The 25,343-nt window shown below is 42.6% G+C and overlaps 1 protein-coding gene across 4 annotated transcripts; it reads left to right on the plus strand.

Moving 5' to 3' along the window:
* The first annotated feature begins 381 nt into the window (after positions 1-381).
* LOC121563798 (Bardet-Biedl syndrome 4 protein) lies at positions 382-21,074 on the plus strand. 4 transcript variants are annotated; one of them, XM_045209971.1, is made up of 16 exons: positions 382-451; positions 5,338-5,380; positions 8,343-8,422; positions 9,579-9,642; positions 9,874-9,985; positions 10,310-10,382; positions 10,600-10,653; positions 10,807-10,934; positions 12,176-12,230; positions 12,389-12,457; positions 15,965-16,117; positions 16,333-16,504; positions 17,707-17,776; positions 18,477-18,615; positions 19,030-19,246; positions 19,527-21,074. In XM_045209971.1, the coding sequence occupies exons 1-16, from the start codon at positions 425-427 to the stop codon at positions 19,742-19,744; spliced, it is 1,674 nt and encodes a 557-aa protein (XP_045065906.1). In that variant the 5' UTR covers positions 382-424; the 3' UTR covers positions 19,745-21,074. The 4 variants fall into 4 exon arrangements, with proteins under 4 accessions (XP_045065906.1, XP_045065905.1, XP_045065907.1 ...); XM_045209970.1 differs by having other exon boundaries at positions 391-1,078; XM_045209972.1 differs by having other exon boundaries at positions 391-1,078; positions 19,548-21,074.
* The last annotated feature ends 4,269 nt before the right edge of the window (positions 21,075-25,343 follow it).

A 25,343-nucleotide genomic window follows, 5' to 3' on the forward strand; every position in this document is an offset into this window, starting at 1 on the left:
AAAATATCTTAAGTGTTTCCCTTATGGCTAAATTATACATAAAGCTATACATTAATGATGTTAACGTATGACCCAAAGTGATCTGTTCTTGCATTTTGCAGTCTATGACATTTCAGTTTGACATATTAATTATGGTAATTTATTACGAAGTAGTTTGGATGTAGTGAACTACTACTATTTTAGTAAACTATATTTTTCTTAAGGGTAGCTTTAGTGCAGTTTAACTTCTTCAAGTGAAGTAATTGGTAGCTTCGTAAACTATACTTTCAGAGTAACTTCCCCAACACAGCAATGTCAGAGACGTTAGAGACAGAACTCCTTCATAATCTCTGGTAAGGATTTTTGAAACAGCTAAAAAAAGACCCCTTTCCTCTAGCGTAACTATGGCAACAGCATCCTGCGCGCTGTTGTGTGTGCGGTCAAGATGGCGGACGAAGAAAACACACTAACTGTGAGGATAATTTACTTGCTATGAATTGGGATTACAATGGTAAACCGAATAAAATCTGCAATGTCTCGGAGATAACTAGCTGGGATGTTTGTTGTTAGCAGTGTACTATGTCTAGGAACGTTTTGCTGAGCATTCTCCAGCTCTATCTAGCTGAAAACATAGCAGATAGCTAACGACTAGCTTGCTAATGCTAGCAAAGTCGTTACAGCAGTAACTGTTGACGTTACAGCTCTAATTGGGTCATGGCTAAAATGTTTTTGTCAAATAACGAAAGACAACAAAAGTTGGAATGTTTTGCATTTTAGCTAACCCTAACCCTTTTCCTAATCTTAACCACATTATCCTAACCTGCTACAGTAATACGTTTGCTTAGCTAGCCAATTAGCTAAACTCACGAAATTAATGTCATAACGTTATTTTTCGAAATCAAGGGGTATGCCTTTAGTCCATCCGTAGAAATTCAATTCAAATAGTTCAAAGATGTTTCTTGCGTTCTTAATGACGCCCAATATTACTGGACGCCACAAGCAGATGTGAAGTCGTCATTATTAGTCGGCGACACGTTGTTATTGTTGTTGGACAGCAAACATGGCGGATGAAAGTGTTGCTGGAGCCAGCCTTCTTAAGGTAATTTCGTTAATGCATTTGGTAAATAATGCTGTAGTAAAGTTGCAACAGAGCATGCCGAGTCTACTTTCTAGTAGTCAGAATAATCTCACTCGACATATACGCCTGAGCAGACAACGATATGACGTTGAACGACGGCACAAACACCGACAGTTTTGGCGTTTACGCGCTACAACCACAGTGTCTGTACTGACGAAAGAAGCAGCAGTCGAGGATGCAACATGCCTTCGAAGTGTGTGGAAGCGGGATCGAAGACGCGGTGAAGCTTTTTGCAGTTGGATGGTTTCGACGATGTTCAATGGCGCAAACACTTCCGCATGACTTGGACCACATTTGAGCACCTTGCACAGTTACTAGTGTCCAAGATAACTAAACAGACCACCAATGTCCGAAACACAATTGAATACCGTGAAATGCTTGCTCTCTTTTTGTGGTGGTGTGCAACACCGAGCGAGTACCACATTATTTCAAGTTTATTTGGAGTCGGCGTCGCTACTGTTTTCATCATTCTACGACAGGTTACCGCAGCTGTTGTGAAGACAATGTACAACCGCATTATTTCGCTACCCGGTGGTGAAGGCACGGTAGACACCATCTGTGGGTTTAAGCAGCTTGGGTATCCACAATGTGCAGGTGCCATCTGCGAGACACATCCCCAAAATATAATCCAAAGGACTACTTGAACAGCAAAGGGCAGCATTCTGTTGTTTTGCAGGCTGTTGCTGATCACAACCTCTGGTAAGTTTTCTGCTGCTCTTCTAATGTCTGTTTTGACAAACAGAGGCCATGTTACCACTTGGTGATTATATAAGACATGTTTTAACTGTTTATTTTCTTTATTTTTCTAGCTTCACTGATGTCTATGTGGGGTGTCCAGGTCGCACAGGGGATGACAGAGTATTGGCCAACTCTGATCTTTTCAGACTGGCAGGGGGGCCATCTTTTTCTCCAGGAGGTATGTAATTAAACATCTATGATTTTGCTACAGTTATATAGAATTTAAGCACATTACTATGGTTGCAAAGTTTTTAGTTATGACCTATTTACTGTAGGTGTACAATTGTTTCTGAATCTACAATTATTCCCTCTGTCACAGAATTCAGCGATTGTCAATGGAGTAGAGATACCAGTTCATCTGGTAGGAGACCAAGCGTACCCACTGAAGAGGTGATTAATGACAGGCTTTACCCAGGACACAGCTCTGAATAACCACCAGCAGAAGTTTAATGACCACCTGAGTTCTGCCTGGGTGGCTATTGATGACGCCTTAGGACGCTTTAATGGACGCTGGAGATGTTTGGTGAAGTGCATGAACATTGACATTAAGTTGACGACAGACATTGTGACGGCGTGTTGCATACTGCACAATGTGTGCGAACTGAAGAAAGAACAGTTTCGGCTGAATGGAACATTGGCCAAGATCAGCTGAAGAAAGAAGAGTTTCTGCCTGAATAGAACCGGATCCTCATTGGCCAGGATCATCAGCAGACAGAGGCTGAGCTCACAGAGCAAGACCAGAGTTTACTACAAGGGCCAGTGGAGGAAAGTGTTGCTATCATACGGGATGCCATTATGACCTCTTTACAGGACACCATCATAACCGTACACTGATGTTTGAGCTTTTGTGGTGCAAGTTGTTTGTGATTACGTAGTGTTAAATACCGCATTGCTCATGTTGTGGCTATGCCAACAAATAACATTTCGTAACGACGTTGTGAATTTGCAGTGCAACACTTTTTCTTGAATGCTATTTACTTTTGCGCAGTACGTTTTCAAGATGTTCTTGAATGCTATGTTACACTTTGTATTTTTAAGAGATTTTTTTACGTAAACGTTATGTTACATTACTTTGTTTTATGTGAATGCTTTGTTCTTTGAAGAGACCCTCAATAAATGTGTTTTATGAACATGTGTAGAACAAAGTCATCGCAATGCAATTTAGTCCAACCAAATCAACACTCAATTAAATGAATAACATATTCTAGCAGTAATTTAATATTTGAAAACCACACAAAAAACCTATTGGTGATAGAAAATGTAAAAAGAAAATGTAAAAAGAAACTTGGCAACAGCAAGCACAGACAAACCTTGCATTTGAACAAATACCAAACACAGTATTTTGTATTTATTCCGGATCCCCATTGGCTGCAGCTACTCTTCCTGGGATCCAATCACAATTACATACAATAAATCAATACATAACACAACTCATTATTACACACTGCTCTACCATAACATACAGTGGGGAAAAAAAGTATTTAGTCAGCCACCAATTGTGCAAGTTCTCCCACTTAAAAAGATGAGAGAGGCCTGTAATTTTCATCATAGGTACACGTCAACTATGACAGACAAAATGAGAAATAAAATTCCAGAAAATCACATAGTAGGATTTCTTATGAATTTATTTGCAAATGATGGTGGAAAATAAGTATTTGGTCACCTACAAACAAGCAAGATTTCTGGCTCTCACAGACCTGTAACTTCTTCTTTAAGAGGCTCCTCTGTCCTCCACTCGTTACCTGTATTAATGGCACCTGTTTGAACTTGTTATCAGTATAAAAGACACCTGTCCACAACCTCAAACAGTCACACTCCAAACTCCACTATGACCAAGACCAAAGAGCTGTCAAAGGACACCAGAAACAAAATTGTAGAACTGCACCAGGCTGGGAAGACTGAATCTGCAATAGGTAAGCAGCTTTGTTTGAAGAAATCAACGGTGGGAGCAATTATTAGGAAATGGAAGACATACAAGACCACTGATAATCTCCCTCGATCTGGGGCTCCACGCAAGTTCTCACCCCGTGGGGTCAAAATGATCACAAGAATGGTGAGCAAAAATCCCAGAACCACACGGGGGGACCTAGTGAATGACCTGCAGAGAGCTGGGACCAAAGTAACAAAGCCTACCATCAGTAACACACTACGCCGCCAGGGACTCAAATCCTGCAGTGCCAGACGTGTCCCCCTGCTTAAGCCAGTACATGTCCAGGCCCATCTGAAGTTTGCTAGAGTGCATTTGGATGATCCAGAAGAGGATTGGGAGAATGTCATATGGTCAGATGAAACCAAAATAGAACTTTTAGGTAAAAACTCAACTCGTCGTGTTTGGAGGACAAAGAATGCTGAGTTGCACCATACCTACTGTGAAGCATGGGGGTGGAAACATCATGCTTTGGGGCTGTTTTTCTGCAAAGGGACCAGGACGACTGATCCGTGTAAAGGAAAGAATGAATGGGGCCATGTATCGTGAGATTTGGAGTGAAAACCTCCTTCCATCAGCAAGGGCATTGAAGATGAAACGTGGCTGGGACTTTCAGCATGACAATGATCCCAAACACACCGCCCGGGCAACGAAGGAGTGGCTTCGTAAGAAGCATTTCAAGGTCCTGGAGTGGCCTAGCCAGTCTCCAGATCTCAACCCCATAGAACATCTTTGGAGGGAGTTGAAAGTCCATGTTGCCCAGCGACAGCCCCAAAACATCACTGCTCTAGAGGAGATCTGCATGGAGGAATGAGCCAAAATACCAGCAACAGTGTGTGAAAACCTTGTGAAGACTTACAGAAAACGTTTGACCTGTGTCATTGCCAACAAAGGGTATATAACAAAGTATTGAGAAACTTTTGTTATTGACCAAATACTTATTTTCCACCATAATTTGCAAATAAATTCATAAAAAATCCTACTATGTGATTTTCTGGAATTTTATTTCTCATTTTGTCTGTCATAGTTGACGTGTACCTATGATGAAAATTACAGGCCTCTCTCATCTTTTTAAGTGGGAGAACTTGCACAATTGGTGGCTGACTAAATACTTTTTTTCCCCACTGTATCTACAATGCAAAATCAATAATACAGCAAAATCGACAGTAAAGTGAGTTATAGGGGGAAGCAAAAGCCCCACAACAAAAGGTGGTGAAAGAGGTAATGAGTGTATTAAAGTAAAGCTCCTACATAAAAGGACAGGCATGTCTCCGCTGGAGCCATGTCATGCCTAGTACAGGGCCTTCTAGCGGCATCAAACTCCCTTATAAGTGTTCTAGTCTACTTGGTGTGCCAACAAAAGATGGCTGACTGTCACCAAAAGAGTCTGATGGTCCAGGTGTAGTGTATAATGCATCCCCAGAGGGGAATGGTGAATGAGGTGGCAGGATGCAGGCCAGGAGTTGCTCCAAAATGGAGACTCTCTCTCCCTGACCACATCACAATTTGTTGCCTCATGGATCTCCCTCTCAAAGTAACTGTTGGTCTTTTTCAGCTTCCAGTGGCCTCTGAGCTGAAGAAACGCCAGGCTCCAAAAGGTAAATGTCTAATTACACAACAGTGACTGTGTGAATGATTGTACTTCTTCTCTTCAAAATACTACATTTTTCCATTGAAATGTCACACAGGCCTGTGTTTTAACATGACAGTGGAGGGCATTAGTTGCACAGAAAAAAACACAGGTATGATGCTATAGGCCTATTTATTTGGGGGAAATGGTTTGGCTAACTGAAAGCATTTACTAAGGTCACCCTAGTCAAAATTGGTCTCTCTAGATATCCAGGTTGCCTCCCACAATTTTAAAACGCTCCGGCTTAACAGCGTCTGTACGTAATAGAACGTCGGTTTGGCATAGAGGAACAACGTCACTGCCTACCAGTGGAGGCTGCTGAAGGGAGGATGGCTCATTATAATGGCTGGAATGGAGTCATTGGAATGGCATCAAACACATGGAAACCATGGAAACCATGTGTTTGATGTCTTTGTTACCATTCCATTGACTCCATTCCAGCCATTATTATGAGCCGTCCTCCCCTCAGCAGCCTTCACTGCTGCCTAGTCACTACCTTATCCGCTTGAATAAAATACAAAATAGTAGCTAGCAAGATGAAGATCACAGAGGTTATTTTTTATGAGTGCATTTCGCAAGTGGCTAGTTTGCATTAACTACTTTAACTAAAACCACTGCAAATGTTTTGCCTGCAAACTTTGATTTCGAAACACGACATTCTGGCATGTCTGCTTTGTGATTTTTTGGGAGAGTTGTCTGTCTGAAGAGGACCCACCCCGGAACAAATTTGTCCCGTTATCGTAGTTGCCAAAACAGTCCGTCCTCTAAACCCAACCCTCACTGTTGCATATGGACGAGACTTAAGTCAAAATGCCATAATTAATGCTTGCTGCAGTGTGTTACAGACTTTTAAACAAATATTTTATGAGACTATAGAGGGCACCCTTACCCTTTTTCCTATGTTTAAGCTGACAAACTCACAACCATATTCCAAGACACAGTAAAAATATATAGGTCATTCGTATAGAATAGCTTGTAGATATTGTTTTCATCCATCCCACAGAAGTTGACCTTCAATCTTTTTTTAAAGGCCATGATATCACCCTTAGGCCGCTTCATTCATCACCCGCTGTATTTTGTGTGCCAACTCATTGTTGCGCAGCCCACTACAGAAGTCATGTTATTGATACAAAGCAATTGTAGGAGAAGCACCAACCCACAATTCTTCCACTTGACCTCAATTTCCGAAGAGGTGACAAGTTGAAGAGTGAACTTGATCCGCTTCAGGGGTCTTTTGATCTCGGCTTTTCTTCAAGCATTCTGCTCCAGCTTATCCTCGTTGCTCAGCTGGATTTTAAAAAAATAGTTAACAGAATAATACAAATATGTCTCCTCTCTCTACACATTACAGAGATCATGCATACAATGAGAGCATGTTTTTTGGGGGGGGATGAAACCTTTTCGCTGGCTATATTTGGACGGTTCCATGCTGGGTTCCTCTTCCTACGGCTGCTACTCTCTTTATTGTCCCGTAAAGACGTGTCACACACCAACTCCCCTCCCTCCTCAAAATCTGCCCAGCTTTAGTAAGTGTGGACTTAGAGTGCCACAGGGCCGCAGCTGAAACCCAGAGACAAGAATATTATTGCTGTCTCGGCAAGAGCCAAAGCGGATTAAGCCCACAAATAGGGCCACTCCAAATCTGATGCGGCAAATATGAGAGGGGGAATGCAGTCTTCATGCACTGCAGTCTACCACTCAGCGAACAGGGGAAAAAGGGAAGGCTCTCTCTGTGGGGTTAGATTGGGGCTCCAGTCGGGGTTCTTGCTGTGAGACACTGGAGCTCCGACTTAAGGATTGGTGAGATAAAACAGAGGGGAGCATTGGTGTAAATCACAGTATTTCCACAGGCACTAGCCTAATAACATGCAGTACCAGACCCTGTAGTGTAGTCTCAGTCAGCTTCATTTCATATAGCCAGTATCCTATTGCTGCCTCACCGGTAGGTACAAGATAAAAGGATTACTGAAATCAAAGAAGTCACTCTATTTGGAATTACAATGGCCGCTTTCTTGAATACAATTGTGTTCTGCTAGAGGAAAGGTTTCCAGTACTGTTATACAGCAGCACGGTTGGCATGGCCATCTTAGCTCACCAAATATATCCCACTGTATTGATTTTCATGTTCCCTCTGTCTGTCTGTCTGTAGTATGTGCTCCTCATTCCTGTCAGGAGCCCTGAGCTTGTTAAAGACATGGTTGCCTGGGCAACAAGGATCATATCTTAATGGCAGAGGCATAATAAAACAACGTCATGTTCTGTAGCTAACAATTAGCAGTACTGTAACTATTATCTAACTTACTGAGGTATTACGTCTGAGGAATGTAGCCTGAAAGGTTTTTGTTGGAAAATGTTGCATCTGTGGTTGTCTTATTAAAGACTGATGCAGATCACCGTAGTTTCAGGTAATAGAATGGCAATAACTTTAAAGGAGATAGTCTCTTCTTATTTATCATTGAAAATGCTATAGATATTTCTTAATTTAATTGCATTTCTTATTGATATTTCTTGATTTCTTTCTTTTTACTTTTTGGGATTATTGTGTATTGTTTTGTATCGCTAGGTATTATTACTGCGCTGTTGGAGCTAGAAACACAAGCATTTCACTGCACCTGCGATAACATCTGCAAATCTGTGTATGCGACCAATCAACTTTGATTTGAGATAGTATAACATTACATGGCAGCATGACTCAACTCATATACAGTAATGTCAGCTTCAGTTGTTCTGAGAGGTAAGAATGAGACCGTTTTGCTGTACTCGATGCATTCATTTCTGACCGCGTCGTGGATTGTTCTATTAAATCTATTCTTATCAGCGCGGGTCAACAAGGGCCTATAATGAGAAAGGGTGGAGGGGTTTGTTTGGTATCGGGCCAATATGCCGTCTCCTCATCACCCCTGAATGTCTACTCTGCCTCTCCTCCTCAGCTCCGGAACTTCCCATTCTGGAGAGGAGGAACTGGCTCATCCACCTGCACTACATCCGCAAAGACTATGAGACCTGCAAGGTATGCCACCCCCCCGCTGTCTCTGCCGGTGGTCCGGTCCAGTCCCTGACTGTCATTCATTTCCCCCTTGTTTAATGTGCATTGGTGTTACACTGACCTTTCTGTTAGCCTAGACAGCATGCAGATAATGAATGAAGGCATCAAGGGCTCCCTCCCCCTCCCTTTGTCTTAATGTCTTCTACTGAAAAGGGACTGCTGAGAAGATAGTGATGTAATCATCTGTTTCAAGCTGTGTTCCGTCTGTACATTTGAAAATGCTACTAGGGCATGCTATTTTCTCCTACCCTGCATGCATGGTTAAATAAATATGAATCCACTGCACAATCTCCGAAGTACAGTTTTGTAACAACAGCTGTTATAAAGAAGAATGTCGGGTTACTACCGGTAACTGCCAAAATAAAGGAAACACTTGAGTAAATGAGGGATACAAAGTATATTTAAAAAGCAGTTGCTTCCACCCAGGTGTGGTTTCTGAGTTAATTAAGCAATTAACATCCCATCATGATTAGGGTCATGTATAGAAATGCTGGGCAGGCCATTATTTTGGCTACCATGGCTATGCCCCCATAGGATGACAATGGCCCCATCCACAGGGGCACGAGTGGTCACTGAATGGTTTGATGAGCATGAAAACTATGTAAACCATATGCCATTGCCGTCTCAGTCACCAGATCTCAACCCAATTGAACACTTATTGGAGATTCTGAGGCGGCGCCTGAGACAGCGTTTTCCACCACCATCAACAAAACACCAAATTATGGAATTTCTTGTGGAAGAATGGTGTCGCATCCCTCCAATAGAGTTCCAGACACTTGTAGAATCTATGCCAAGGTGTATTTAAGCTGTTCTGGCTCATGGTGGCCCAACACCCTATTAAGACACTTTAAAATCAAATGTTTTACATTCTTTTGCCAGTTACCTGTATGTCCGTCTTAGTTGGCATAGGAATGCTTTATCTGTCAATCCCAAAACTGAGTGTAGCCAATGTATTAGTCTTCCCTGCCAGACTCATGGCACTCCACCCCAGTATGTTGGAGATATCGGCTGTGGGAGAGACTACCAACTTAGGAAATACAGTCGATATTCAGTTCTTGCAATATTCTTGTAACATCAGTTTGCTCCAGGAGCGGAGATCATGTTTGTTGTTTCCCCAAAGGCAATGATCAAAGACCAGCTACAGGAAACCCAGGGAATGTGTGAATATGCCATATACGTACAAGGTAAGAAGCCATACTACATTACGTTCCACATCCCTCATCGTGTGTTCATCACGTTCAAACGGTTTATCCCAACCACAACAGAGCTCTAGTCTATTCCACTCAAAACCAAGCTTTAGATGCACAATTTCCTCCCAACAAACAGGCTTCTACCCCCTACTGCGCCTTAGATTTTAATGTGTTGGTTTAACTCCTTTTCATGCTAATGTAAAAGCCTATTTTCTTGCTATGAAGCACTAATCTTGCGTCTGGAGGGGCAGATCCAGCCGTCCCTGGAGTTGTTCCAGAGCTGTGCCATCCTCAATCCCACCAGCTCCGACAACCTCAAACAAGTAGCCCGATCGCTGTGAGTAGAGAGTACCCTGCCTGAGCACTGAGCCTGCCTGGGCTAGACACTGCTTTTGATCATAGCACTCAACAGGCAGGAACAGGTCATACAGAATATAATAATGATATCAGATTTTGTTGTGCAGGGTTCCTTACGAGATCAAGGTAGTTTGTATGGTATTAGGGATGGGAACTATGTTTGGCATCCGCCTTGGTGATGCGCGTCTACCATTTTGCGGCAGAATACACACCGGGCATTGGCTGATTTAGGAGATGTTGGATTTAGGGTTACTCTGTGCTTGTACGTCCATTTTTATAGTTGTTTATGTATATATTTTTTCAGTTTTCTGCTTGGGAAACACAAGGCAGCCATTGAGGTTTATCATGAAGCCGGGAAGCTCAATGAGAAAGACTGGGTAAGAGAAAAGATTGTGGTTTCCTCTCCTTATTTTTGGCCTGTACCTGTAACCATTGGCAACTTAAGATTTATCAATCAGCATTGCTCTTCCTGGATTTACACACTGCTTCTCAGCTATAGGGGTTAAGTGTGGAACAATGAACTATATGCATATTCAGCCATTTTTATTTGTTTTGTAGCTCCATATAGCCACTCTGATATTTTTCTCACTCCAGGAGATCAACCATAATCTGGGTGTATGCTATTCCTTCATAAAAGACTTCCAAAATGTGAGTATGAGCTGGATTTTGACACACTGTTCATAAGGAAGTAATTCGACTAAATGGTTATTTTAATACACATTTCTGAATGAAATGGCACCTCAGCCAGTGTTCAAGTATTTGACGGTGGATGATAGAGTAGAGATATCTGTTGTTTTCCAGTCTGAAGAGCAGTTGAATGCAGCCTTGCAGTTGAAAAAACACGACAGGACATTCATGACACTGGGAAAGGTCCACTTGTTGGCGGGAGACACGGACAAAGCCATCGAAGTGTACAAGAGTGCAGTTGAGTAAGTTTGGATGTAGAGACTGTTCTAAAACGTTTTAAACGTTTAAAAAACGGTTCTAAAAGTTGGGAAACTTTGCACTACTTCTAATATGCTCTAGAAAATCTCCTATGGGACATTTGTTTATTATAGGATTGTGAATAGGTGACATTTAGAGAGAACATTCACTGTAATTAAGTTTAAAAGAAGTTCATCCTCATGGAAGAAAATGTAGGTTTGTTGAAAGGTTGCTTTGTTATTAAAATACCTAAATGTGTTCGTTTTTAATACTAGAGGAACAACTTTCACTGAACTTCCATTATTTAAAAAACATGCAGCACTAAAGCCTTCATTAGTGAATAGTTTTTTAATAATAGAGCAATGATAATATAGACGAGTTTTAGACAACCTTTTCACAGTAATGATTATGCAGCAGAAGGGTAATTTTCCCCTACATAGCTATTAATGATGATGTTCATTTAAGATGGAATAAAAGGTTAGTAAAAAATCCCTTAAGACTAAGAAAAAACATGCTGTGCTTTAAACATTGGGATCTGTTCCTGGTTGTAATCACACTAGTTTAAAAATGTCTGCTCTAAAATGGTTGATTTCAATCATCTAAACAACTGAATCAGACTCACTTATCATCTCTGACTGAAGGCCACCCATGGCCTTGTTCAACGTACTGTACAAGTCCAAATCTCTGTTTCAATATCCTCACCAGCATATTACTTAGAACGAAGCAATACATTTGTGTGTGTGTGTGTGTCCATACTGGCAAATGGTATTCTAGTATGAGTAAGTGGTATGTCAGTATGGATATTAGTATGGATATAGGATCACAGCCCCAATATCCATTAAAGAATCGTCCTATCCAGGGCAGCGGAGGAAATAAGGTAATGACAAAAGTCAGTGTATACATGTGTCCCGCGTTGCCGTGCTCATTATTACTACTGCCTATTGGGTAAATGAATTAATCAAGTCGCCCAGCTACTCGGCTTGCTTTTAATTAGACTTACCATTGTGAACCTTGATTCAACCTCAGCCTCTCGTCTCTCCTCCTCCCCTCACAAGGCTTTCTTTAAGTGTTTTCTTCCCCCCAGTCATAATTAATACTCTGCAATTATGCTGAATCGAACCCATTAAATAATCAGCAAATTACAAGATCCGTTCTTCTATTTGCATGAGACTAAGTGTAGATAGATATTATTATGTGTAATTCCATGCGTAATGGTGAAATTAGAGGTGTCTTTCCCTCTGTGTAGTTTCTCTCCAGAGAATGCAGAGTTGCTGACCACTCTGGGGCTCCTGTATCTGCAGGTGGGTCTGAAATCAACTCTGAACACACTCTTAAGAGTGGAATGTTTTTTTATTAGGAAATGGGTTAGTATATTATGTTGTGTCCCCCAAAAAAATGTAATGACGTTTTTCCAGAATGGTGATATTTGTTGTCACTGATTGTTGGTAATCTTCCACAGCTGGGAAAATACCAAAAAGCATTTGAACATCTCGGGAATGCACTTACTTACGACCCTAATAACTATAAGGTAAGTGGCCACCATATTATGAGCTTGTTTCACTTTTTATAAACACCTGATACATGTACTGCAACATTGGGTCTGCTGTACTGTATGTTTATAATGTGCAGTAGGGTTCCCCAACTGGCGACCCGCAGGCCAAATCTATTTTATTTGGCCACCCAAGTTTTCTGAGCAAAAAAAATAAATAAAATAAATATATACAGTGGGGAGAACAAGTATTTGATACACTGCCGATTTTGCAGGTTTTCCTACTTACAAAGCATGTAGAGGTCTGTAATTTTTATCATAGGTACACTTCAACTGTGAGAGACAGAATCTAAAACAAAAATCCAGAAAATCACATTGTATGATTTTTAAGTAATTCATTTGCATTTTATTGCATGACATAAGTATTTGATCACCTACCAACCAGTAAGAATTCTGGCTCTCACAGACCTGTTAGTTTTTCTTTAAGAAGCCCTCCTGTTCTCCACTCATTACCTGTATTAACTGCACCTGTTTGAACCTGTTACCTGTATAAAAGACACCTGTCCACACACTCAATCAAACAGACTCCAACCTCTCCACAATGGCCAAGACCAGAGAGCTGTGTAAGGACATCAGGTCATGCTAGACCTGCACAAGGCTGGGATGGGCTACAGGACAATAGGCAAGCAGCTTGGTGAGAAGGCAACAACTGTTAGAAATTGGAACTTATTAGAAAATGGAAGAAGTTCAAGATGACGGTCAATCACCCTCGGTCTGGGGCTCCATGCAAGATCTCACCTCGTGGGGCATCAATGATCATGAGGAAGGTGAGGGATCAGCCCAGAACTACACGGCAGGACCTGGTCAATGACCTGAAGAGAGCTGGGACCACAGTCTCAAAGAAAACCATTAGTAACACACTACGCCGTCATGGATTAAAATCCTGCAGCGCACGCAAGGTACCCCTGCTCAAGCCAGCGCATGTCCAGGCCAGTCTGAAGTTTGCCAATGACCATCTGGATGATCCAGAGGAGGAATGGGAGAAGGTCATGTAGTCTGATGAGACAAAAATATAGCTTTTTGGTCTAAACTCCACTCGCCATGTTTGGAGGAAGAAGAAGGATGAGTACAACCCCAAGAACACCATCCCAACCGTGAAGCATGGAGGTGGAAACATCATTCTTTGGGGATGCTTTTCTGCAAAGCGGACAGGATGACTGCACCGTATTGAGGGGAAGATGGATGGGGCCATGTATCGCGAGATCTTGGCCAACAACCTCCTTCCCTCAGTAAGAGCATTGAAGATGGGTTGTGGCTGGGTCTTCCAGCATGACAACGACCCAAAACACACAGCCAGGGCAACTAAGGAGTGGCTCCGTAAGAAGCATCTCAAGGTCCTGGAGTGGCCTAGCCAGTCTCCAGACCTGAACCCAATAGAAAGTCTTTGGAGGGAGCTGAAAGTCCGTATTGCCCAGCGACAGCCCCGAAACCTGAAGGATCTGGAGAAGGTCTGTATGGAGGAGTGGGCCAAAATCCCTGCTGCAGTGTGTGCAAACCTGGTCAAGACCTACAGGAAACGTATGATCTCTGTAATTGCAAACAAAGGTTTCTGTACCAAATATTAAGTTCTGCTTTTCTGATGTATCAAATACTTATCCCTGCTGCAGTGTGTGCAAACCTGGTCAAGACCTACAGGAAACGTATGATCTCTGTAATTGCAAACAAAGGTTTCTGTACCAAATATTAAGTTCTGCTTTTCTGATGTATCAAATACTTATGTCATGCAATAAAATGCAAATTAATTACTTAAAAATCATACAATGTGATTTTCTGGATTTTTGTTTTAGATTCCGTCTCTCACAGTTGAAGTGTACCTATGGTAAAAAATTACAGACCTCTACATGCTTTGTAAGTAGGAAAACCTGCAAAATCGGCAGTGTATCAAATACTTGTTCACCCCACTGTATATACACTACCGTTCAAAAGTTTGGGGTCACTTAGAAATGTCCTTGTTTTTGAAAGAAAAACAATTTGTGTCCATTAAAAGAACATCAAATTGATCAGAAATACAGTGGAGACATTGTTAATGTTGTAAATGGCTATATTGTAGCTGGAAACGGCTGATTTTTAATGGAATATCTACACAGGCGTACAGAGGCCCATTATCAGCAACCATCAGTCCTGTGTTCCAATGGCACGTTGTGTTTGCTAATCCAAGTTTATCATTTTAAAAGGCTAATTGATCATTAGAAAACCCTTTTGCAATTATGTTAGCACAGCTGAAAATTGTTGTGCTGATTAAAGAAGCAATAAAACTGGCCTTCTTGAGACTAGTTGAGTATCTGGAGCATCAGCAATTGTGGGTTCGATTACAGGATCAAAATGGCCAGAAACAAATAACTTTCTTCTGAAACTCATCAGTCTATTCTTGTTCTGAGAAATGAAGGCTATTCCATGTAAGAAATTGCCAAGAAACTGAAGATCTCGTACAACGCTGTGTACTACTCCCTTCACAGAACAGCCCAAACTGGCTCTAACCAGAATATAAAAGAGGAGTGGCAGGCCCTGGTGCACAACTGAGCAAGAGGACAAATACATTAGAGTGTCTAGTTTGAGAAACAGTACCCGGTACTATTTCATGAAGCTGCCAGTTGAGGACCTGTGAGGCGTCTGTTTCTCAAACTTATATATTTATTTTATTTTATTGTTGGACATAAAAGACTAAAAACACCAGCAAATCAGCTCCAAGTGATTTTAATTTTGGAAATATGTTCCAAAGTATTTCCAAGCATAATAGAGAGATATATGTGATTGTATACAAATGTAAGCAAGGTTTGAAATGATTATGTTTTAGTCAGATATTATATCTGTTTGAGCTTCTTGCGGTCAATTTGCAGTCTACAAATTATTTGTAATTATGTTCCGGCTCCCTGACTATCCACTCAAGAAGAAATGGGCCTGCAGCTGAATCTAGTTGATGATCCCTGCAGCTGAATCTAGTTGATGATCCCTGCGGCTGAATCTAGTTGATGATCCCTGCAGCTGAATCTAGTTGATGATCCCTGCGGCTGAATCTAGTTGATGATCCCTGCAGCTGAATCTAGTTGATGATCCCTGCGGCTGAATCTAGTTGATGATCCCTGCAGCTGAATCTAGTTGATGATCCCTGCAGCTGAATCTAGTTGATGATCCCTGCGTCTGAATCTAGTTGATGATCCCTGCGTCTGAATCTAGTTGATGATCCCTGCGGCTGAATCTAGTTGATGATCCCTGCGGCTGAATCTAGTTGATGATCCCTGCGTCTGAATCTAGTTGATGATCCCTGCGGCTGAATCTAGTTGATGATCCCTGCGGCTGAATCTAGTTGATGATCCCTGCGGCTGAATCTAGTTGATGATCCCTGCGGCTGAATCTAGTTGATGATCCCTGCGGCTGAATCTAGTTGATGATCCCTGCGGCTGAATCTAGTTGATGATCCCTGCGTCTGAATCTAGTTGATGATCCCTGATGTACAGTATGTCAGTTATGTGTATGCGTCCCTGCTAGGCCATCCTGGCAGCAGGCAGTATGATGCAGACCCATGGGGACTTTGATGTGGCCATGAACAAGTACCGCGTGGCAGCATGCATGGTCCCCGAGAGCCCCCCGCTCTGGAACAACATCGGCATGTGCTTCTTCGGCAAGAAGAAATATGTAGCAGTGAGTATTCTCATATTTCACATACTGTACATATAAGATGGCGTCAAGGACCGATGTATGTCATGTGACAGATTGTCATATCTTTCCATGGCATCAAAGGGGGCATACTAAGACTACAGTACACACCTCAAATGCCATTTTAAGGACAGTTGTTGTTTTGTTGTCTAGCCATGTTAAACCCCTCTCCGTTCCGGTTTCCTTTCTGTGTGAACCAGGCCATCAGCTGTCTGAAGCGGGCCCACTACCTGTCTCCGTTTGACTGGAAGGTGCTGTACAACCTGGGCCTGGTGCACCTCACCATGCAGCAGTATGCCTCTGCCTTCCTCTTCCTCAGTGCTGCCACCAACCTGCAGCCCCGCCTGGGAGAACTCTACATGCTGCTAGCAGGTAACACTAGCCTGGCCTAGGAGAACTCTACATGCTACTAGCAGGTAACGCTAGCCTGGCCTGGGAGAACTCTACATGCTACTAGCAGGTAACGCTAGCCTGGCCTGGGAGAACTCTACATGCTACTAGCAGGTAACGCTAGCCTGGCCTGGGAGAACTCTACATGCTACTAGCAGGTAACACTAGCCTGGCCTGGGAGAACTCTACATGCTGCTAGCAGGTAACGCTAGCCTGGCCTGGGAGAACTCTACATGCTACTAGCAGGTAACGCTAGCCTGGCCTGGGAGAACTCTACATGCTACTAGCAGGTAACGCTAGCCTGGCCTGGGAGAACTCTACATGCTACTAGCAGGTAACGCTAGCCTGGCCTGGGAGAACTCTACATGCTACTAGCAGGTAACGCTAGCCTGGCCTGGGAGAACTCTACATGCTACTAGCAGGTAACGCTAGCCTGGCCTGGGAGAACTCTACATGCTACTAGCAGGTAACGCTAGCCTGGCCTGGGAGAACTCTACATGCTGCTAGCAGGTAACACTAGCCTGGCCTGGGAGAACTCTACATGCTGCTAGCAGGTAACACTAGCCTGGCCTGGGAGAACTCTACATGCTACTAGCAGGTAACACTAGCCTGGCCTGGGAGAACTCTACATGCTACTAGCAGGTAACACTAGCCTGGCCTGGGAGAACTCTACATGCTACTAGCAGGTAACACTAGCCTGGCCTGGGAGAACTCTACATGCTGCTAGCAGGTCATGCTAGCCTGGCCTGGGAGAACTCTACATGCTGCTAGCAGGTCATGCTAGCCTGGCCTGGGAGAACTCTACATGCTGCTAGCAGGTAACACTAGCCTGGCCTGGGAGAACTCTACATGCTACTAGCAGGTCATGCTAGCCTGGCCTGGGAGAACTCTACATGCTGCTAGCAGGTCATGCTAGCCTGGCCTGGGAGAACTCTACATGCTACTAGCAGGTCATGCTAGCCTGGCCTGGCCTGCTCCCATCTGGATTGGCTTTATGTGCCACTTCCACCTTACATACTTGGTTCAAGGTATCACATCGGCATTCCCTTATATTTACGCTGGAATAATGTTCATGTAATGGGATCTGTTTATATTCATGTGTTTATGGATGTTTACAGGTTTATATTTTTTGTATAGGTTTAGTTGTTGTAGTTACCACTGAACTGACCACTCTCCTCTTTCAGTTGCACTGACCAATCTGGAGGACGTGGACAATGCCAGGAGATCCTATGAACAAGCTGTGGCTTTAGACCAGTAAGTTGCTCCCAATCGAACTTCCATTCAGTTTGAACTTATGTCCTGAGTCAATCTACGAAGTTCAAGTTGTGTTTGAATTAAATTAATTTAAAATGAGACTCAGAGATATGACATCGCCACGAGCAGCACTGCAGATGTTGCTTATACACTGAGTGTACAAAACATTAAGAACACCTGCTCTTTCCATGACTAACCAGGTGAAAGCTATGATCCCTTATTGATGTCACCTGTTAAATCCACTTCAATCAGTTTAGATGAAGGGGAGGAGACAGGTTAAAGAATGATTTTTAAGCCTTGATACAATTGCAACCTGATATTAGGAAGGTGTTCTTAATGTTTCGTACACTCAGTGTAGGTGCGATGCAAGATGATGTGCTCATATACAGAGTATCACAGACACAGGAGGTTGGTGGGACCTTAATTGGGGAGAACGGTATCAAATACATCAATCACATGGTTTCCAGGTGTTTAATGCCATTCCATTTGTGCCGTTCCAGCCATTATTATAAGCTGTTCTCCCTTCAGCAGCCTCCTGTGACCACAGAGTACCTCTCGCTTTAATGCTCTTAGTTGTTGCAGACATCAACCCAATAGTGCTGTTTACTTCATACATCGCTGACTCTACCTTTGATTACTGATCTACCTATCTATGACTTATCGAGTCGATCTGTTTCCACCGGCTCCTTGTTCCTCCCAGGTCCAACCCTCTGGTCAACCTGAACTTTGCCATTCTGCTCTACAACCACGGGGACAAGAACGGAGCCCTGCAACAGTACCAGGAGTTGGAAAGGAAAGTGAACATACTGAAGGACAGCAACACTGAGTTTGACCCTGAGGTACAATCCAGTAGCTTCCTCTATACTCTACATACAATGTAGGTCAAACACAGGATGTTGGTGGCACCTTAATTGGGGAGAACAGGCTCATGGTATTGACTGGAGTGGAATGGGTGGAATGGTATGAAATACATGAAACACATGATTTGATGCCATTCCATTTGCTCCGTTCCGGCCATTTATTATGAGCCGTTCTCCCCTCAGCAGCCTCTTGTGAGGTCAAACTACTGATGGAAGAGACAAACGTTTGCCAATGTTGCATTAACGTGACGTTGATGTTAATATGATGAATGTAATGTAATACAGTATGGTCAGTATATTGTTCCACATTCTTGCACCGGCTTAATAACATCGCAAAAAAATGGCCTCTTCAATTTCTTGACGTTTCCTAATACCGCCATTTTGTTTCCATAGCTGATGGACATGGCTCAGAAGATGGCCGCTGCCTTGCAGGTGGGAGAGAGCCTGGAGTGGACCAAGCCGGTCAAAGACCCCAAGTCTAAGCAGCGCTCGGCGGGGGCCACAAGTAAAGCCCCTGGCAGCTCCCAGCAGCCCCTAGGCACCAACCAGGCCCTGGAGCAGGCCATGTCCTCCGCCGCAAGCTACAACAAGAGCATCACACTCCCCACAGGTAACACATCACACCATCCTTATATATTTTTATGCATTTTACGTGATAGTTGGGTAAACGCTCGCTTAAAATAAAAAAGGCGTTTACCCTCCATTACACTCCTGGTAATTAGCTCGGTTATATGGATGAGACAGAGAGACGTGTCAAGTTAACATAATAATATGATCTTGTCAGTAGACTGTTAACTTGACTCACGTCTCTCAGAGAGCTCCTTGCAAAGTGTAACACCAATAGAAAATTAACTCATTACAGAACACTGCGTATACTTAGTAAAATTCAGTTTCTAACACCTGTCTCTCAGGAGTGTCCCCCCACAGCCAGCCCAAGCCCCCCTCCCTGCCCTTGGAGGAGGAGCCTGATGTGGAGACCACCCCCACCTCGCCTGACGACCCCTCCCGAGCCCCCCAGCCAGAGGAGTCAGACCCCTCCACCACCCTGCCCCCTCTGGCAGCCAAGCCCAAAGTCAAGAAGAGCAAGTTGAAGCAAGAGCTGAACTAAACTAGTCCCCAGGCCTGTAGTGTATCACTCAGCCTATCTAGTCCCCAGGCCTGTAGTGTATCACTCAGCCTATCTAGTCCCCAGGCCTGTAGTGTATCACTCCCAGAATGTCACTCAGCCTATCTAGTCTACAGGCCTGTAGTGTATCACTCCCAGAATGTCACTCAGCCTATCTAGTCTACAGGCCTGTAGTGTATCACTCCCAGAATGTCACTCAGCCTATCTAGTCTACAGGCCTGTAGTGTATCACTCCCAGAATGTCACTCAGCCTATCTAGTCTACAGGCCTGTAGTGTATCACTCCCAGAATGTCACTCAGCCTATCTAGTCCCCAGGCCTGTAGTGTATCACTCCCAGAATGTCACTCAGCCTATCTAGTCTACAGGCCTGTAGTGTATCACTCCCAGAATGTCACTCAGCCTATCTAGTCTACAGGCCTGTAGTGCATCACTCCCAGAATGTCGCTCGGTCTCTGTCCGTGTTGGTTTTCATCAATAATTTCTAGTCAAAGGCCACAAGGCGTTCACTAGCTTTTTGATTTAGCTTGTTACAAAGTGCTTCATGTTGCACTTTCTTCTTAGCCGTATTGCTCTGAGTGGGCAATGGTCTTACTAACCAAGGTGAGCCAGTCTAGTGACAGAGGTGTCGTAATGAGTTGACTTCCTGATCATCAAAGGCCTTGACATGATCTCTTTTCAGTACGTTTCAGATACTTCCTGTGTTCAACTTTCTCTATATGTCTGTGCCATCTGTTAACATGCAGTGTCAAATGCAGCACATGCTTTTTTATTTAGCCTTGGTGAGAGTGGCACATCTGGATTGTCATTTATAATTACACTAAATATACATTCCTCCATTTTAAGTAACCTCAGTAATATATGACAATCATGAATGAGATGAGGGAAAGAAGGATTGTAGTGTTTTATACCTATACAATATGGCTTGATTGATCAAGGGCCTTTTTTTTACTATTGTTGAATTTTAAGATGTTTAGAAATTGTGATGTTTGCCTTGTTGACAGAATAGATGTATTTATTGTTGCAAAATCCAAAGAGTCATGAAGGTGATTGATAATGTTGTGCTCTTTATTTTAGTCACAGTAGTGTTCAGTTAAATGGAACACAGTTGGGTACACCATGCTAGCATGATGAGTAGCCTTGTCAAAGACTAAAGACTTGATTTAGTTCCCCAAGCTAAGGCCTAGACTTTAGCTCAGCGGCTAACAGTTGTGGCACGCAGAAAACTCGTTCCTGTACGTGTTTGTGAACGTGCATGTGAAATACAGATAACTGCCAAAATAAAGGAAACACCAACATAGGGGCTGCAATGCACCTTGGCGTAGGTTCTATAAGTGTCTGGAACTCTATCGGAGGGATGCGACACCATTCTTCCACAAGAAATTCCATCATTTTGTTGATGTTGGTGAAAAATGTTATCTATCCAGATTTCGGCTATTTGATAGGATTAAATGCATAGAAATATAATTAATAGAACGAGAGTCCCCATTTAAGCAATGATTTGTACGTTCTATTCATTCTATGTCTATGCATTTAATCCTATCCGATAGAAGAAATCCAGATAATTTTTGAAAAACTGGGCCCCGGTGACAGACGGCCATGGCATATGGTTTACAGCTCATCAAACCATTCAGTGACCACTTGTGCCCTGTGGATGGGGCATAGACAGCATTTTTAAAAACATGACCCTAATCCTGATGGGATGTTAACTGCTTAATAAACTCAGGTGTGGAAGCATCGGATTTCATTATACATTGGCCTTTTATCAATTATATTTGCTCACCTCGTCCTCTCCATCCGCTCTCGGCTCCTTCTGAAAAAGGTCAAAGATAATCGAGGAGAGTGAACGTGGATGGAATGCGCTTGCTTGAAATTAGACAGTCCTTCTCCACTCTCGCGTCATTAGGCAAATGACGTTTACAGGGGTGGATCCCAAAAAAATAAATGTGTAAATTAAGTTAGTTGTGCAAACATTTTATAGATAAAACAATAAGTAGCATCTGGTTTTTAAACGTGTCCATGTTTTTTTCCTCGGATAAAACAAAAGCTAATTCAAAGGGGGTGTGGCAGATTTCAAAACTCTTCCGCGATAGCATACACGAGTATCCTTGATGAAAGGTTGCTATCGAGGAGGGGAGGACATTCTTACGTACGTTTGCCTACTAACAAAGATTTTCCTCTCTGCTACTAACTAATTGACACACTCCTCAACTACTTATCGATGGTCTTTTGCCCAAACGAGAAAACCCCTTTGTATCTCTCATTTACTCAAGTGTTTCCATTATAATTATTTTGGCATTCGTTATACCGTACCTCAGAGACATTATCCTACACAGCTGCTGCAGTGTTTTGACCTGCCAGCAGGGAGCAGTGTTGGATCAGGACTGTATACCACACAGTATCTACACATTTTTACATTACATTTACATTTTCGTCATTTAGCAGACGCTCTTATCCAGAGCGACTTACAAATTGGTGCATTCACCTTATGATAGCCAGTGGGACAACCACTTTACAATAGTTTTATTTATTTTTATTTTTGGGGGTGGGGTAAGGGGGGGGTAGAAGGATTACTTTATCCAAGTGTACCTAACATTAAGGACACCTTCTCTTTCCATGATATAGACTGACCAGGTAAATCCAGGTGAAAGCTATGATCCCTTATTGATGTCACATGTTAAATCCACTTCAATCAGTGTAGATGAAGGGGAGGAGACAGGTTAAAGAAGGATTTTTTTAAAGCCTTGAGACATGGATTGTGTATGTATGCCATTCAGTGTGAATTGGCAAGACAAAATATTTAAGTGCCTTTTTGAATGGGGTTTCGTAGTAGGTGCCAGGCCCACCGGTTTGTGTCAAGAACTGCAACTCAATATTAGGAAGCTGTTCTTAATGTTTTGTACACTCAGTGTATGTCTGCATTAATAGTACTACCTATCACAAGGACAACTGGCATTTGCTCTGTTTTTTATCTGGTCAAGAAGTTATAGTACACTGCAGTCTAAGACCAATGTCTTTTTCTGACAACAGCACCAATCCTAACAAATGCCACACTTGGAATTGTCTGGCTGAGGAATGAGAATGTTGTCTTGTTCGATCGACTAGGAGAGATAGTAAATGACTGGCTCAGTAAAGGACTGTAAATGCCAAACCTTTATGGATATTGGAAAACAGTAATGAATGTAAATCATATGTACAGTGAGGGAAAAAAGTATTTGATCCCCTGCTGATTTTGTACGTTTGCCCACTGACAAAGAAATGATCAGTCTATAATTTTAATGGTAGGTTTATTTGAACAGTGAGAGACAGAATAACAACAACAAAATCCAGAAAAATGCATGTCAAAAATGTTATAAATTGATTTGCATTTTAATGAGGGAAATAAGTATTTGACCACTGCAAAACATGACTTAGTACTTGGTGGCAAAACCCTTGTTGGCAATCACAGAGGTCAGACGTTTCTTGTAGTTGGCCACCAGGTTTGCACACATCTCAGGAGGGATTTTGTCCCACTCCTCTTTGCAGATCTTCTCCAAGTCATTAAGGTTTCGAGGCTGACGTTTGGCAACTCGAACCTTCAGCTCCCTCTACAGATTTTCAGCTCCCTCTACAGAATAACATTTTTTTGTTGTTATTCTGTCTCTCACTGTTCCAATAAACCTACCATTAAAATTATAGACTGATCATTTCTTTGTCAGTGGGCAAACGTACAAAATCAGCAGGGGATCAAATACTTTTTTCCCTCACTGTATGTATTTACTAAGGGTATCACACACTTGCAGTATGAATCGTTGAGTGTAGGGTGGGGGAGGTTGATATGGCTATTAAAAGTATAAATAATTCAATCTCTGTTTTGCTCACACTGTTTGCGTCCTTCAGACTGAATTTATACCAAATACTCATAGATCCACAAATCATAATAATGATCAAACCACATCACTTACCAACTCTAAAATGAACTGCAGATTTCAGTCTGGAGGTTCTCGGAGAGAAACTAAAGCAGCCAGTTGTTGTCTTGTCTGGACGTCATCGGACATCATCACCGGGAAGAAGGTATAATAGAACCCTAGTTGATATGAAGCTCACGTAGGGATGTGGTTTCTCTGGGATTAGCTGGACTCTGTGGTTGGGTTGTGGCTTGACTCTGCTATCTGTTTATAATGTATGAATGCAGTGTTTCCTGTACCATTACACTTCGCTTTGTTGCCCCCAGGCCAAAATGTTTGGTGTGCAGCCATGAATGTTGCTTCAAGGGCCTCTGTAGCCCTTGAATTTTGAATGATATTCTTATTGTGCTTAATGTACTCTTGTCTTATTTCATCTGATATAATGGATGACCATCTATCACATTACATCATATAAACTCTCCTCGTTCCAACTACCCCCCACCACCACGTAATTTGAATGGATTTAATCTAACAGGCTTTAACTGTTGGCCCGGGCAAAGTTTATTCTCCAAAGCGACTGATTTAGCTATTCTATTTCCAAGTAAATAAAAGACTCCACTGACTAACTGTTCGACCTCTCCAAGTTCTGATTAAATTGTGTTTCTGTTAATAATTCCGATTTAATTGCTGATTACTGCGATTGCCTCGTTGCATTACATAATACCTTGGTGTGTTTTTCCTGGGTCCAGGCCCAGAGCTCTGGTTTATGAACTAAACCTCCCAAATTGAAGCTGAAGTCTGGGGTGGAGAGATGTCCATTTCAGAGCGTGACTTTGTGCCTGTTTGGAGCCCCAGGACCCCGTGGGTTCTCTTTAATGAGATTGATGACCTTGCCTGAGATGAGCTTTCAACCACAGCACTGTGTTTACTGCCTGCTAAAAAAAAACAGATGAGGAAAGGCTAAGCCGGGTGTGCTTGTTTCACACATCATGGGCAACAGCTTTACTTGCTGTCACATTCAACCAATGAAAGGTGGTGAAATCTTCAAGAGCTATAGATGGAAAATACGTATATTTCATCTCTATTTGGTTTGGAAGGATGCACTTTCACACCTATTGATTATCAGTGGCCCACAACCTTGGTCCTGAAGAACTATAGGGTGTGCAGGCTTTTATTCCAACCCAGCAGTAACACACCTGGGTCGCGTTCAGGATTAATGTTGCAGAGGAGTAATGACACCTGTTTGAAGACAGTGACTTACGACTGCGTACAACACAACTTTTTAAGCTCATTTGACACACATCAAATTGAGTAGATGTGTGTAATATCTTGTGGAATATTCAAGAGCGTTGGCTGATCTCTACCAAAGTGCCTTTGAGAAAAGTTTCAATGAACATGTACCAATAGATGTATTGCTACAAGCGCAAAAGCTCAAAGGACATTATATCACGACTCAGGATATGACCCAGATGCAGACACAGGAGGCGGATGGTACGGTTCTCAGAATATTTATTATCACAAAGGGTCAGGCAAGAGGGCAGACAGAGGTTTGTAATCCAAGGCAGAGTCAACAAGAGACAGAACGGCAGGCAGGCTCAGGGCAGGCAGAAAGGTCGGAAACGGGAAGACTAGAAAACAAAACTAGAGCGTAGGTTTCACACGGAAAACACACTGGGACGACTTGACAAGACGAACT

The sequence above is a fragment of the Coregonus clupeaformis genome, chromosome 32 (assembly GCF_020615455.1).
Source record: "Coregonus clupeaformis isolate EN_2021a chromosome 32, ASM2061545v1, whole genome shotgun sequence".
Lineage (NCBI taxonomy): Eukaryota > Metazoa > Chordata > Actinopteri > Salmoniformes > Salmonidae > Coregonus > Coregonus clupeaformis.

What these genes read in the sequence shown, in the direction of transcription:
- LOC121563798 (XM_045209970.1), top strand. Translation starts at nt 1,040, where the DNA reads ATGGCGGATGAAAGTGTTGCTGGAGCCAGCCTTCTTAAG. An exon ending in GTGTACAAGAGTGCAGTTGA is followed by an intron (nt 10,935 to 12,175) that starts GTAAGTTTGGAT and finishes CCCTCTGTGTAG; the next exon opens with TTTCTCTCCAGAGAATGCAG. An exon ending in GAGCATCACACTCCCCACAG is followed by an intron (nt 19,247 to 19,526) that starts GTAACACATCAC and finishes AGTAAAATTCAG; the next exon opens with TTTCTAACACCTGTCTCTCA.